The 16,399-nt window shown below is 43.4% G+C and overlaps 1 protein-coding gene across 6 annotated transcripts in view; it reads left to right on the top strand.

The window, feature by feature from the left end:
• Window positions 1–16,399, top strand: part of EXD3 (exonuclease 3'-5' domain containing 3) — a 334,835-nt gene that overhangs the window by 142,631 nt on the left and 175,805 nt on the right. For all 6 annotated transcript variants that reach the window (XM_026073353.1, XM_026073352.1, XM_026073355.1 and 3 more), the window contains 6 exons: window positions 3,989–4,127; window positions 4,528–4,741; window positions 5,532–5,641; window positions 6,751–6,961; window positions 8,226–8,392; window positions 10,784–10,954. In XM_026073353.1, the coding sequence (XP_025929138.1) occupies window positions 3,989–4,127; window positions 4,528–4,741; window positions 5,532–5,641; window positions 6,751–6,961; window positions 8,226–8,392; window positions 10,784–10,954 (1,012 nt within the window). The remainder of the gene's footprint in view (window positions 1–3,988; window positions 4,128–4,527; window positions 4,742–5,531; window positions 5,642–6,750; window positions 6,962–8,225; window positions 8,393–10,783; window positions 10,955–16,399) is intronic.

Raw genomic sequence — 16,399 nt, 5'->3', positions numbered from 1 at the left:
GGGGGGAGCGTTACAGTGCTTTGTTTGTAGTTTTTTTGGTTCTGGGTATTCTGTGCTGTATCTCTTAGAGAAAACAGCCTAAGATTATCCCCTTTAAGTAAAGGAGTTCATGGAGCAATATCCTAGGCAGTTGCTCGGCTATGCCATATGCAGGAAGAAAAGCTATATTTGGATAAGTGTCTCATTGCAAATGAATTGCTGAGCTTCAGTAATTTGTTCTTATACTCCCATGAGCGTAATGGTGTTAACTGCCATGCTCCAGTGACTCTGTCTGCAAGCTTTTTATAACAAATTATTGAGAGATTGCTTTGTTCGGTACCTTTTTTTCTTTTATTTATTTAATTTTTATTTTTCTGTAGAAAGGCCTGCGTATATGCAGGCTATTGCAAGTCTTGAGGAAATGTGAAGATTGCAGATGATACTGCGTGAGGGGCATATTCTGTTCATTCTCTGTGGACATATGAAAGTAACTATTTAAAGAATGGTGTAATTATGCTATTCAATGGCATAGCGCACGATAGAAGTCATGTGGCAGTGCCCAGTACCTGCTTGCAATAAACATGCTCTGATAGTTCAAAAAACACCCAGCCTGGTAGTCACTGTGCCCTTGTGTGCTCATGAGCCAAACTCGTGCAAGGCTGCAAGTTACTGCAGTCTTTGAGTTCAGAGAAATTACACAGTCACTCTGCTGGCCCATTGCAATCAAAGAAAGCAGCTTTTTCCTTTACTCGTTCATGAGTATGAGTTAATCTAATTGGGGTCAGTGCACAGAAGAGGACTTATACCTGAATGCTCAATGCAAATGCAGGAGAACTCTGCGCTGTGTGGTTTTAGTGCAGCACAGTTCAAAGCCTTGTCATTCCATCTTATGTTTCCAGGTAGAGTCAAGGTATGTGTAAAAAAATAGAGAGAGAGAGAGAGAGAGAGAAGAAGAAACATTTGGGGCCCCTTAGGACTCTTATATTGTTTTACACATCAGTCATGTTATTCCAGAGTGTTGTGCTTGTCTAGAATTGGCACCATTTGCCTGATGTCTCTTTTATCCTCACTGGTGAAATGCAGGGGTGTTTTTTATTTCTTTCTTTTTAACTTAGAGATTGATCTTTCTAGTTCAGAAACCAGGTGAAATCAGAGGAAAGTTTACAGAAAATCCTGACCACTCCCAAGGGTTAATTATTTACAACTTTGTGTGAGCTGATAACCCATATCTTTAGCATCCTTCAAACATAGCCCATGCTACTAGTAATAGCGAGGGGTAACTTCCATCTATGGAGTTCAACCTTTCAGTGTAGGTGGAAATCTGAATCTGTCTTGAAATGAGCTGTGTGTCCAAGAAGAGTTGGTGGTGATATCATACATTACCTATTTGAGGAGACATAAAGGCAGGAGAAAGTTGATGATCGCTCCTTAGTGGGTAGCAAGCTGGAACCTTTCTGCTCTGTGCTCTTAGTACAAGAAGCAGGGGTAGGGACCCCCTTGGCATTGCCATTGCACAGGTCTGCATGCACTTCCTTTTCTGCTACCTCTGCATGGTCCGGACCTTTCTCCTGTTATTGTAGAACACGTAATTGCATCCACAGGATTTGAATGCTTCCTCTTACCTTATGTTCTTAGTGCAGCACATTCCTACTGATGTCATATGTCAGAATTGTGAACTCTAGCTGTCAGTTAGGATCTGTCACTGGCTGCCTGGTTAATATTGCCCCCTAACTGCTGGGTAGGAGACCCTTCTAAAAAGTGCAGACCTAACACCTGAACAATGTTATGTGCTCCCCTAAGTTTATCCTTAGAATTGTTATCTTCAATGTTACAGCAAATTTTCATCTCCAGGAGCAAGTGAATCTGCAAAAACTACAGCTTTAATAACTGAAAATCATGTTTTGGGGACGTAGATTGGACTGACGATTTTGAACAGTTTGTGTGTTGAGCTTCATGGATCTGATCCTAGTGAAAATCACCTGCAGTGGTTCATGTTCAAGACACATGTACCTTCAGGAAATATGACATAGGTATATTCATCCTTGAAGCACTGTCTGCAAAGGCCCACTTCTCTCAGATGGTGCATGGCTTTCTTGGAGCACAGGAAACTCTTATCTGTCTAGGACATGCTTCTGCCTTACTCTGATGCAGCTGCATTGGTGGAGCTGCCCTCTTCCTCCTTCCTGAAGCTGCCCCAGCTGCCTGTTGGGAGCCAGAAGGTTTTTGCATGAGGTGTAATCCCACAAAACACAGAGGGGTGATTAACAGGAGTGCGAGCTAGACAAACTCAGGGCATCTAGTGAGGTAAAAAACAAAGAGGTCAGGAATATCGCTTCATCTCTATACTCTAGGAAGCCTGCATCATGTAAAGGACAGAGTGAAGGCAAGCCAAATAAAATGTGTGCTGCCATTCATGAGGAGTTGTGACGGATGAGTGAAGCCTTTTGTGCCTCAGTTTACTCATCCAGTCATAATACCTGTTACAGTATCTGCTTTAAAATCCATGGAGCCATGAAACCTAACGAAACAATGTTTCTGTTGTGCTATTGTTTGAGCTAACAAAGCAGCAGGTTCCCAGAGAGGGTGTTCACACTGTAGAGAAACAAGGTGCTATCAGCATGTAAATGACATCATCTCTGCCACTGGTCACACCACATGCCACTCCTGAACTCTGCAGATGAGAATATTCTTGGAGACTTGAGACTTCACACCTTCATTAAACATTTTACACAAATATTGACTTCYCCATGCACACAAACCCCTGGAAAAGAGTGTTTGTACAGTGAAAGCTGCTATGCTACAAAATCAGTCACACAGTCCCCTAAACATAAGGTTAGTAAATATTTTCTCAAATAATAAACCATTTCAAGTCTCTATGGGAAAGAGACTATCCAGAAGTTCATGATATGTCCAAAATAGCTGGATATTTTTTATTAGTCTCTTTCTTCTGATTGCATCATCTGGCTGAGACACCATAGCAATGTGCTGACCTTCCAGTTACAAGGCCATTTCAAGAGACTGCTGCATTTTGAAAAGAAAATGTGCTGTGTAAGATCCTGTTGTAGGAAATCAGTTAGCTCATTTTTGCAGGCGTCTTCCCAACAGTCCCAGTGTTATGAATACACAGATCCTAAGTTTCGCTGTATGGTTTAATTTGATGCCCAAATGAAGTAGCACAGGCCAGGCACTCTGTCTGCAGTCTTCCCCTAAATATAGAAAATTTTGAAGCTTTATTTCTGAACTTTCCTCATTTCATTCCCATGCAACAAAGGACAAACATTCTTATATAGTTTTTGCGGACATTGTACATGGAAGAGAATGGACTAGAGGAAGCTGGATAGCAACAGGGAGGTCCCTGAACCCTTCCCGAGCCTTTGCGCTGTTAATTCATGAGGCAGACTCACTCATTCCTGGGTGGTAGTGACCTAAGTGTAGAGCAATGTGAGATTCTCTTTTTGAGATGGTTTCTGTTGTAGGGAAACATGAAGCTCCTGTATGGGCAACCAGTTGATCTGAGATGATTTCTCTGTTATATATTGCCCTGCGGGAGTTAGCAGACTTCCATATTAACTTCAGAGGCTTCAGTAGTAAATCTAAAATGTAAAATCTTTAAATCTGGAAACAGCTGCCCAACTTTGTCGTCTATCAAGTAGAATCAGTTCTGGGAAAGAGAGCTGAGCGCTGAGGACAGAGTCTGGGAGTCTGGTTATAGCATGTTTTCTGATTTCGGTGTTCTCTGCGGTGGGTACAGTGCATGTGCATAGTGAGGTCTCAGATGCAGTGCTATTTTTGTGATGGTGTATAAAGTGAAAGGAGTGTATGAGTCAAGATGAAAGAAACAGAAATTATGGGGAAATGAAAAAAGGGGCAGTAAGAGAAAGAATTGAGTGATGTGGGAAAATAGCGGGCCATGAGTGAAATTAGGGGCTTAAGACTTCCCGATGTTCCTCCAAGCCAGGAATCCCCCCTCATGGCATGGTTAAAAGCTGTTGAATCTGTTTCTGTGCAGGGTAGAAGAGGCCGAGAAAGCAGAGAATTATGAAGAGGGTAAGAAGAAGGATTATTACCAGTTACCTATTCCACGGGCAAATATTCACTTTTTGCAGACGTGGGGAGAGATGCTGCAGTGCTGGGAAAAGGTGCTGCAGGTGAGTTTTATTCTGGTACTTACTTTGCAGGGTTGAGGAGCAGAAACTCTACAGCAGGCTGGTACGTGGGGTTATGTGTGTGTCACTGCCATCAAATGTCCCTCTCCCCAAGTCAGGGGAAGCTGCTGCAAGAGAGAGTGAGGCCTAAAGGCTTGTCTGATTGGGGAACAGACTGGAAATTACCACACCAGGAAAAGTTTCCACAGGGCTAACTCTGCTGTGCTATGAAAGTCCCTTTACTCTGTATTAGCTCAAGCATCAGTAATTCAAAAGTAATCCGAAAGGAAACATTAGTGTTGGGATTAGTGCCTCTGGACAGGGTTGGTTTCTCAAGAGCTGGTCCATACCAACCCAGTGTAGACAATCTGTAAACGAAGAAGGCCTGTTGTCTATGTTGCAGCCTGGACAGGTGGTGGGCATTGACATGGAATGGAGGCCTTCGTTCGGCATTGTTGGGAAGCCACGTGTCTCCCTCCTTCAAATTGCTGTGGGTGAGGAGGTGTTCCTGCTGGACTTGCCACAACTCCTTGAGCAAGCTGAGAGGGAGGATGAGAAGGAGAAGCTTTCCCATTACATCCAGAGGCTCTATTCAGATCCAGCCATCACTAAACTTGGTAACTTGCTTCTCTTCTCCTCTGCTAAGGTCTTTACAGTAGGTCAACCTGTCTTACTGTCTGAAATTCCCAGGCCTTGTTGGGGTTGTCAGCTTTTGTGGCACTGGGTATTCAAAGATTGCTATACCAGGAAGCAGGGTGAATGACATACCTGGGAATGATAGAAATGTCCCCATTTCAGGCCAGACCCAAGGTTTCTGAGTTAGCCTGACCCTCTCAGACTTGGGATTGTCTTGGTTAGCTCTATACCAAGCCCTGACTTGCATCCAACCTTGAGTGGACTATGCAAGTCTGCCATCGAGAGCTTTGTGGATTTGTTTGCCCTGTCCTGAAGCTACTATGCTGGACACCAGACCTCTGCAGTTTAGCATACCTGCGTTTAGATTCTGTTTGGAGGTTTTGGGGGAGTGTTAAACCTTGACTTCAAGGGCGTATTCATAATTCTGCAGTGCGAGCTGTTGGAGACTAAAGAATTCTCATGGAGCTGCTCTGTTAGCCTTTCACTGGTCTAGCAGATTTTAACTAAGTTGAGAAGTGTAACTTTAGAAGCTATGCAAGAATAAGCAGCAAGCCTTTTCCATCCACCTTTACGCTCCCAATCTTGATCTGCAAGAGTGTATCTTAGAAACAGGAGAGCTGGGAGGCTGCCTTTTTCCCTGCCTTGAACAGTCTTTCCACCAAAGTTTGTACATATATTGTGAGCATTTTGCCTCCAAACTAGAGAAAGCTGCAGTGAATTAGCCATGATTTGAGCTTTACTAGCTGTTTGATTTGGGGTTTGTTTCTCCAGGTTATGGGATGTCTGGAGACCTTAACAGCCTTGCAGCCACATGCTCTGCTTTGAAAGACATGGATAAGCAAGCTCAAGGTGTAGTGGATCTACTCACAGTAGACAAACAAGTAAGGATGGACTTTGAAGATAATGAAAATAATTTCTCTTGCCTTTGCTGGTAGATAACTGTCTTTGTTTCACAACATTTGTCTTTTTGTATCCTTTATTGGCAGGGAAATGGCTAAATGAGTTAGTAGACCTTTTCTGCTTCTGGTTTCAGGGATAGCGTGATTCTTTCTTTAAAGAAAGACAGAAGCATTTTGTTTTTGTCAACTAAAAAGTCAAAGCTTGATATTCTAATAACTTTTTCATAGCCTGTATGAAAGCTATGAAGAAGCAATTGAAATGGAAATGTGGCTCTGTTCAGCTAGGAGGACGAAGTTTCTTGTAGAAGCTCTGATACTCCAATGTCATGTGGTACCGAAGCAGATATTATGGAGTTAATGATTTGTAGAGAAGTCACAATGTTTCAGGAGGGCTTTAGGTGGATACAGTACAGGAATTTCTTTTCAGATGAAACGCAGCTGTCTCTGGGTTAGAATGCAATAATTCTTAGCTGTCTGCAGAAATGATAAGGAAAAACATTTCAACAGGTAAAATTTGCAGATTTTGTTTAAGACCGTGGGTTGGGGTGAACCCAGATCTTCAGGACTGATAGCTTAACCTGGGAAGTGCTGTGGAGTCTGAAGTACTCACCAGCAGCCACTGCCTCAGTTTTATCTGAGACATGGGAACTTCAGAAAGGCCATTGCCTCCTGTGTTGCAGAAGCACCTTTTCTCACTGGAACCATGAAGGAAAAGATGCTGAACTGTTGCTGCTGTGTTATTTTATTGAGATTGTCTCTGACAGCCTGCAGTGTGGCTGAGAGCCCTGCAAATCTGAGAAGTCACAGTCACAGCCCCATTGCTCTGATGCAATGCTGTCAGACAACGCAGTTGTTCTCCTTCCCTGGTTATGAAACAGATTTCCTTCCAGCAAGGGTGTTTGTTAAACAAATAACCAGACTCTGCGTATATATCTAATGCCATCCCAGCCCTTTTCTGAGACAACGGGATACAATATGCCATGCAAGAGATAAAGACGATAGGGTTCCTGCTTGGCTCCACCTACTGAAATAGGAGGTGTTGCAGAAGTTGTTTTATAACCATGTGTTTTACATCTTTCTCCTTCCATTAGCTGCAGAAGAGTTCCATTGACTGGAAGAAGGGTGGCCRGAAGGTCGATGTACTGGCCCCAGAGCCGAGCTGCGAGGACAGAGCGTTCAGGCAGCCAGAAAGAGGGCTCAGCCTGTTGGTGCAACATGTACTGGGGAAACCTCTAGATAAAACGGAGCAGCTGTCTAACTGGGAGAAACGGCCTCTCCGGGAGGAACAGATCCTCTATGCAGGTGTGGTCGCTAACTCCATGGCAAGGTGCTCCAGAGAGTCCATTACAGGCCATGTTTGTCTGCTGCCTGTCACTGGAAAAATCGTTAGATAGCAAACAGAGAAAATGGTTTTGCAGGTTAGTTCCTGTTCAGAGAAGCCAGCACGTTACATTTGTCCTTTTGCAGATGTGGCTTTAATGGTTGAAGTTTAAACTGTCCAGTGATTCATTATTTCCCTTATGAAAGAATTCCTGTGCTTGGCTGATTCTATCTGATGAAACATCATCTCGGTGGAAATTCCTCTCTATAACTGAAAAGGAAGAAAGTCCACTTCCTTCTGCCTCATTTCACCACACAGCCTTTCTCGGAAGCAAGTATTGTGTTCGTTTGTCATAGTGAAGCGCTTGTTAGAGCAGGGTTAAAAGCGGGTAGACATGGTGTCATAAACTGTCGTACAGAGTCAGTACTGCAGAATGAACAGTGGAGTTTACTGTTGATTACCCCAGAGTCAGAAGTCTGGGTCTAAATATTTTCCTGAGGCATCAAAGGACAATCTGCTGAAGCGAACCAGCCCTTTGTTAAATTCAGCTATCCTTGAAGTTGACACAGTTCCCACAAGAGTTAATCACCAGGACTTGTAAAACTGGCTTGGAGACTTAGTTCCCGTTGCAAAGAGCAGAGGCCACATGGCAGTGTGTGTGGGCAGGTGATTGCAAACAACTCGGTTATTACGTTTTAAGATACCGCATCTAATAGGGAAGTTACCTTCCCAGAGCTGCGATGCGGTAATAAACCGTGGACGCAAGCTGCTGCTCTGTAACAAAGGCAAGTAAAATGGGTTGGCTAAAGCTACCCTACATGGCAGTTTAAACAGGCCCACTTTAATTTGCATTACATTAGGGCTCAGCTACGACATCTCAGCGGAGGGCCTGCCACTTTTTTTCAGCTCCTCTGCCTTGACTCTTTGTGTTCATGTGTTTCTGCCCAGCAAGGAGAAAAATCTCAGTGTGAATAGCAGCCCCTTTATGTTAGACTGAGTTTGGTTCTCTGTCTTAATTATCTGAAGGCAAAAAGGTATTGTGTATTGCTCTGAATTGGTCAAGCGATTGTGCTACGGCCTGTTAGATTATGATACTGAATAAGCAAAAGAGGACAGGGTAAGTTGCATCTTCACAGGATGTTTGTATCCAGTAGCATTTACAAAGGTGAAGGCTCTTTCATACATCAAAAAAGCCTGTTTTACTTTTGGATGAAACCATCTGATGCTCATGTTCTGTTCTTTTAGCTTCGGATGCATACTGCTTGTTGGAGGTCTATGGGAAACTGTGTAAGGATCCAGCGAGTTTTGGTCTAAGTTCAAACCTGACTGAGAGTCTAGTGGGAAAACCAAGCATAAAACCCAGGGCAAAGAAGCAGCTGAATAAACAAGAAGTACCGTCATCTTCTGGACAGGTTTGTAAACATCTTCAAAGAGCTGCATGTTGCTCAAGACCCCTTCAAACCAAACATTACCTTGTCTTTCAGTCATACTATTAGCTCTGCCTGATATGCCTGTTTGTAGTCCAGTCTCAGGAGTATTGCAGCAAACCTCCTCCTCACTCCATCCCTTTACTGGTAAAATATGCTTTCCCCTTTGGGTGCCTCGGTTCAGCTTTCCCTGTGATACTAGGTTCATTTGTCTTTGCTGGAAAAACGTCGGCACGAATCCATGTGGCAGAATCCAGTTAACCTTGCTGAGAGAAGCGCCACTTCCACGTTTCCTCGTTGCTGTGCGTTTGAACTCTGTGGCCTAGGTGTTGCATTAATGAGGTTTCAAAACTCGGGCCTTTTTACTTTTGCTTTTAACTGAGCTTCCACACACTGGTTTCACGTTGGGGAATGCCTACTTTATTGTATTGGAAGTAAAAGTCTGCAAAAGTAAAAAGAGCCCTTTTCCTGATGGTTTGTCTCTGTCTCCCTGCCTACCACCACGTACTCCATGACTGGCCGCCTCCTGCAATGTATGTTGTGACAGAGCCTTAAAACCCAGCTGGCGATAGCTTGAGGCTATGTGACTGCTTAAATATCTTCCATTATGACTGATCCCTCTCTCTTAGTGATGAAGAAGGTACATGTTTCACTTTCAAAATGCAGCCATCCAGTTGTTTATGCACCTGTAAAAAACATTAGTGGAAAACTGGCTTTGTTGGTTAGCTGGCAAGGCTCACTATAGCTGTGTATCCTTCAAAGTGGTCCCAAGTGTGTATTTAGCTCCTGATGTCAGTAGTACCTTCCATAGTTGGAGTGAGATGCTATTGATTATAGCTAGCTTTTTGGGTTCCTCCTATCAAGTGTGTGTAAATGTACGATATTCCATTAGTCTTAGTAAAACATGCAGCTGCTCAGTAGTTTCCTAAGCACTCCATGTGCATGGGAATGTTGTACGTTACAATGCATTTGACTGCCTGCTACAGAGATCGGAAAAGTAAGTACTTCAGGCTTGAATTACCTTGTGAACTCATGGGTCATCTTTGTGTTCTGTACAGTCAAATTCATTAGCTGAGAGGTAGTTAGTAAAACCTGGACTGGGAATCAGGAAAACAGAGTTTTCTGCCTGACTCTGCTTCATGCACAACTCCAAGCTCTCTTTCCCAGTGTTTCCTGGTCCACTCTGTGAAGTGGGGCTAATGACACTGTCTTCCTTTATAAGCCCTCTGAGCTCTACTGGCATGAAACATGAGAAAAAAGATAGATATGGCATTGCTGGCCATTGAATAATCACCCAGTTAAGAGCCAGCTGCTGCTCCTTTACGTCTTTTTGAGCAGAAGCAACAGCGTGGGGTTAGTGTCCTTAGTGTCTTCTGACTGCCTCAACACTGAAGGGTCAGCTCGATCCATTGTTATGCACTCTGTCTCAGGGCATATATGCATCTGCCAAGGTCCTTCCAGGAACCAGTGATAGTTCAGTCAGTCCACGTAGTGCTGCAGAGCGCTGAGTGCATGTACCAGCTTCTGGGAGATGCAGCATCATGCAAATGCATCTGTGACGCTCGCAGATCTGAGCAAGTTCATGCAGTCAGCTGAGGTGTATCTACGTTGTGCTCCCCAGCATTTCCAGGCCTGAGTTAGCTCTTTTATAGATGGTGGCAGTGTCCTTCAGTCATTCCAGCAGATTCAAGTTCCTAGAGGCAAAGCTGAACACTAGAGGTTCTTTAATAACTTCTCCTCTCCGTGAATTTAGCTGTTGTACTTCTGGGAGTCTCCAAAAGATGAAGTATCCAACTACAGGAACTTCCCCAGGAGCAGCAATTTGAAATAAAATAAACAGAATTCAGGCACTATCTATTTTTAAACTTCTGAAGATAACAAGGCTGATGTGATTGCTTTGTCTACCTGTTTCTCTTTCTGTCTGACAGATCCCCTTCCCTAGTAATAACTTATATCACTTGCAGCCTAATTTGACAAGGGAATAGCAGTCTTGAAGATGAATTTCTATGACTTCATGAAAATTGATGTCTGGGTAGAGCAGAGAAGGCCAAGTTAGCATTTCCTCAGGGAAAGGCTGCAAATCTTGTTTTGTGTGGCCAGTTAATCAATGTTGATTGGCCAGCAAGTGAATGATTAACTCAGAATTAGCCCCATCATGTGCTGCCTCCTGCCCAAGTAGTGGGTGGTTGATGCAGAAGGGTCTAGGGGACATGAAGGCAAAGCTAAAAGTATTGCAGAGGTGGAAATTGTAATGCAGGTGGTGGAGAGCAGTTGAATTTGTCATGGTGGGTGAATGCGGGGAGGCAGAACACAAGTGTGTTGGAAATCAGCCTTCTGTTCTGCTGATTATGTTGTTTTTATGTTGTTTTTCTGTAGCAATGCAAAGGGTTTGACAAGGAGGCTTCGTATCCCCCTGATCCCATCTCCCCAAAGGAGTTCAGTGTGGTCTGTGATAACATGTTGCAAGGCCTCGGGCGCTATCTTCGCTGCCTTGGTGTAGATGTCCGGATTCTGGAGAATGAAGATGATCATAGAAAAGCTGCTGAGGTTAGTCGTGTGTGCGCACATTTGTAACTCCCATCTGTGCTCCTTGGAGAAGGCCTGCTGCTTCATGAATAACCGCACTGGTTAGTTACTCACAGTGAAGGCAGCACTGACAACAGGTTGGTGGGACGTGTCCAGCACATGCTTCCTCCTGTGCCCTTGCTGAGATCCAGTTCTCAGGTTCAGTGCTAGAAGCTCTGTAATGTGGCAGCTGGTATTCCTTAGTCCCTACATTAGTGTGGGGCTTTGGAGAGAAGGTGAACAAACCACACTTTGCATAGAGTGCTGTGATCTCAAATCTTATTTGTCTCTCTTTGTTTCTGTCATTTTAAGTCAATAAAGAATGCAAAGCTATAGATGTGACCTGCGGTCTCCAGTGTCTTGAATGGGGTGTTGGTGCACTTACGACAAAAAAAACAAAAACAGAAAAAGGAACCAAAACTCACTTTGGTTTCTAATGGATTCCAGTTTGGGCTTGCCAGGACGTTATTTGCTTGCCTTATACCTGGGCCAATCCAGCTGAAACATAATCAAAGGACAGCTGTGCAGCATGGAAGGGAAAAGTGCCATAATAAATTACCAGGTGACTTCCTAGCTGTCTACCACCTTGTGAGATGACTCAAAGGTGATCAATCACAAATTGCAGTGAAAGGTTTGGGAAAGAAAAAGTCTCTAACATACATGGGGACAACTAATACTGATCTGAACTCCCATAACCACTTTGACCCTCTGTCTCTCGGAGGAGAGAGACACATCCTTCTTCATTTCAGACATATTTCTGCTACACTAGAAATGGAGATATCCAGCCCACACAGTGTGTTGCTATCAAGCGTGCACTGATCACCCATCCTGGTGCACAGGATGTTTCCTCTTCAGATGTCTGCTTGGCCTGAATCCTGGGCAGGCTCTAACTTCTGCAAAAATAATTAATATCATGTCTCTGCCAAACTTGCACAAGTCATTTAAACAAACTAGCTCTCACTGCCTCCCTCCAGAGCCCTGTCTCCTCTTCTCATCCTGATACCTTATCATGCTATGAACAGGATGTTTTACATTGCTTTCTCTATGGTGACCAGACAAACATCCTTTCACTATCAGAAACCCTCGTAGTGTTACTGTATTGAAGAGCCTTTGATCTGTGCTTGGATAATCAAAGATAAGAATGGACTCCTCCCACCCTTATATCCGACAATCCCGATTTATTAAAAGTTGGATGTTAACCACTGTATATCAGAAAACCAGCAAATGCTTTTGCAAAGGCCAGGAGAAAGATTTGAATCCTGGTCACCAAACACAAGATAGGCAGTTTTGGCCTTGTCCCAAAACAATCTCAAACTGACATCACCTCACCAGGAACATATAGATGTGTGCAGAGTTGGTGTTTGTTCTTCATTATTGTAATTTCACTAAAATGATTTATTAGTGATATCACCTATCTCCTTGTGCCAAGAACTCCTGAATACCCTGGCGTTTGTTCCTTGTTGTTCTCATTATTGGCGCTTGTTAAAGTAACTTCAAGTATTGGAAGGCAGATGGATCATATCATTCACCTTATATAATTTGAGAGAGAACTTAAAAGCCTGAGAGCTGTGTAAGTTGTGCTTGCACAGCCATGCATATTTTTTTTCCCCCCTGTAGTTTCTTCAACTAATGCGTGTGGCAGTAATAAAAGTAATGTTCATACGTTGGTTTGAGAAATCCCATTCCCAGGCTAAACTTGAAATCTGTCCTATATACTGCTTCATATTGTGTTGCCATTGTTGGTGAAATGTCTTGTCTTGGATGACATTTGTCATGGCAAATTTATCATGCCAGCTCAGCAACTTCAGATCTGCTGTCCTGTGAGAGAAGGACCTAGTTGACGACACCATGAGCCGGCGTGTTCCACTTGTTCGCCCACATTCAGTTGCTGTGAAAAAAACACCAGCTTACGCTCTGCATGTTTACTGGCACCATTTAAATTAGGTCTTGATTGGAAAAGTGACGAATTAAAACTCCTCTGTCATAAGAGTAGAGAGAGAAAATTGTTCAAAATGGAGAAATATTAGAACTTCTTGCCAAAACTTTCTTTCTCTGATTACAAGCATTTTAGGCTTTCCTTCATGAGCACTAACCTCTTTGGGAAGAACAGCTTTGTGTCCAAGTGTGGGCACCATGTCATTTTCCAAGTGTTCTAATTCTGTGGGGTCGCAGTAATATTTGTAGCATGTATTGCAATTATATCATAGCTGCTGTAGTGCAGTGCACAGAGTTGTTTGGCTAAGCAGCTATGCAGCTGGAGACTAAATGCTTGACCCAGATGTGCTGGACAAGCTCCTTTTCCTGAATTAGAGCAGCCTGTGAATTGAGAGGCTGTTTTTTTTTGCCATATGCTTTCTCTGAAACATGTCCCCTTGTCTGGCCGCGCTACTCCAGTCCTGCACCTTGGGTAGAAGGCCCTTCAGCAGTGCTTTTGCTAGTGGCCCAGCCTGGAGCCTCCCTCCCTAGGTCTGGCTCCCTGCTAATTGGCAAAATAGGGCAGCCTCTCTTGAGAAAGGCTATGTGTGTCCAGCTGTTCTTTGCCAGGGGCTTCCGACTCCATCCCAAGTTGGGTTATTTCTGCATACACCCATTCCCCAGGGGCTTCTGTTCTCGTATCGGTGAAGAATGTGAACATTGTCTCTCTCAGGCAACATCCTTCTGTATTTGTAGCTGCTGTTAAGCTTGTCCATGTTGGGGGAAGCCGCCCTTTGCATTTGCAGTTATTCCTGTAAGCAACAAATGTTTTATCTATTTAAATATATTTTTTTCTTTACTTTAATCGTGTTATATGCCTGTTGTGTTTCCAGCCATGTCTACTAGCTTGTTTTCTGCAAATTTCCCTTTGTAGAGAATCTTAAACCTATCTTGCATTTTTTTAATGGCCTGTGCTCTTCAACTTCAAAACCACCATCATCTATAAGAATAATCTTCATGCTAAGGCAAACTTGGTATCTTTTGAAGTGTGATAACATCCAGAAGGCTGGTAGAACTGGCTTCCTGCAGCTCTCATGGTGTAGAAGGTTCCTTTGTAAGGTTATACCTACTTCCCCAAAACTCCAGGTCAACCAGCAAGTCGAAGAGGAGGACCGGGTTTAGATGGATTTCAGGAGCCAGCTAGAGCAATGTGCACCTGGAACAAAATTGGCCCTGGATTATTTTGGAGCCAGGGGACACAAAGGGGACTTCTGATACTACAGTGAGAGGAGCTTCATGTGGTGGGAGAATCTGATCTGTGATCTCATCTCTGCTTTGAATGTCTTTTTCCGTGGTTTTGATGTAAAACATTCTTTAGGTTTGCCAGTCTCTTTACCTCCCCCCAAGTCTGCAAAGTAAATGCACAGAGCAAAGATATAGAGAACTGAAAATCTATCTTTAAGACTTAGCTTTTTTATGTTTGGTCAGCAGAAGGATATTTCTGTCTTTGGAGTTTTTGGAACAAATAGGTCTACATTAAGAAACAACATTAGTGCAGTGGTTTTAGTCTGGTACTTAAGGCCATGTTACCAAATCATGCCATGACTTTGTGCAATTTATGATTTTCATGAATGCTGAAGAGAAGTCTAATTTTAAAATACCATCAGTACAGCAAATACACAAGAAGTCTGGACAAGTGCATTTATGTTTGATTAAAGCTCCCAGTTATTATTGTCTGGGACATTGTATTTTAACAAAACCTGAGACAACAGGTAAGGAGTTTCAAGGTTGGACTGAGGCTTGTAATCTACTTTTCTCATAGATCCTACCTGGGTGCTTTTCCAGTGCACAGCCTGAAGCAGATGCTCTCTGTGCATTTTCTTTTTGTTTAAATGTGCCCTTGCTGGCTCAGGATCATTCCTGAAACTCTGCCCTACAAGGCAGTCGCACCTTTTCCTAGACAACTACCTTGCAAAAGGCGCGCTGCAGTTTGCCTCTTCAAGGACATGTAGTATTGCCTGGTGCACATCAGGCAAGGGCTTGACAACTACGTAAAGCACAGTTTCCCTTAAATTACGAGGCTACAGTCCTGTGTTGCTGTTTCTTGAAACTTTCTTTGGACTTAAATCCGCATTCTTTGGATTGTAAGGAATCCTGCTGCTGGTGCTTGCTTGGAAACTTAAGGTCTTTCTCTTCCCTCTTCAGTTCTTGCCCCTCCAGGTCTCTTTTACCCATGAATCACTTGTGTTCATTCATCTCTGCAAGATTAAAGTTAGCTGAAAATACAGGTTTCTTAAGAGATAAAGAGTAATCACAAGTTCTTAGGTAGTACTTTTTATCCAGAAGATCTAAGCCATTTCCAGAGGAAGTTGATACAATCTTTTTAATAGATTGTGAAACTGAGGCCAGTGACCTCTCTACAGTGCTTGGGATGGAGCACAAGTCCCTGACTCCCACCCCAGCAAGCTGCACTAATTGTTTCTTTCCTTTTATCTGCATTTCCGATCACAGTGTCTCCCAGTTGGTCCTGAAGCTGCACTCAGTTACCTCTTTCAAGGGAAGAGAAAGAATTGTGCTCTTTTCTCCAGCATGTGTCCTCCGCAGGTTTCAGTCAGATGTGTGCTATCACATGGCTTTTCTGGCTTTGCCTGCTTCTCCCAGTCATTGTTCCAGAGGCGAAAAAACATGCTGGAAGACTTACTACTTTTCTCCTTTTTATTTGAAGTTCCTTGCTTGTCTCTGCAGAGCTATTTAGATAAGGAGATTTATCAAGCTTGAACTAATTAACCCTGGATGCAGGAAGTCAGAATTGAGTGCTCCAGCTGTGAAATCCTCAGACTTACCCTGAAACACGCATGGGTCTGAAGGAATTTCAGAGGTATCTTTTCCCTTGTTCGCTTCCCCCACTATGGTGGAGTTTAGCTGATGCCTCGCTGGACTTCTCTTGCAGATGTGCTGTGAGGTTTGTTTGTTGGCCAGTTGCACGCAGGGCTGTTCAGTAATCCTAACTGCATAGTAGGATTGCATTGAGCAAGGGCTGTCTCAGCTGCCATTTCAAGATTCCAGTTTCTTGTGAGTTTTTGCTTTACTGAGAGAGGGAGTTCGTTTTGAGAGAAATTCAGTAATTTTGGCTACAGGAAGATGCTTTAGAGGTTGCTACCAGTTCCTATCTCAGTGCAGAATTGGCAGCCAGACTAGTGACTTCACAAAAGAAAGGAGGAAAAAGGCTACCTGGAAGGTCAAGTTAGGAAGAAAATGGTTGTTGGGTTGACTGAAAGGGTAGTTTATGCCTTCAGAACCTTCTTCTCATCATATGTCTCCATAGGTCAAATGGGTCTTAAGAGAATAGATATGCAGGAGAGAGTTTAAGAAAACTCAGTTTGTTTTCTAATGCTTGGTGTTCCCTGGCTATGCTTGGTGTTGTCAAAGCTGTCTGGGAAGTGCAGCAAGACTCCGATCGCCAGATGTATCCTGCCAGGGTTAAACAGTGATCCAGAGAAAGCTTCTGAAACT

This window comes from Apteryx rowi, unplaced genomic scaffold, assembly GCF_003343035.1.
Source record: "Apteryx rowi isolate R43461 unplaced genomic scaffold, aptRow1 scaffold_367, whole genome shotgun sequence".
NCBI lineage: Eukaryota > Metazoa > Chordata > Aves > Apterygiformes > Apterygidae > Apteryx > Apteryx rowi.
Note: the sequence above shows the minus strand (reverse complement) of the source record. Positions and strands in the feature narration are given on the sequence as shown.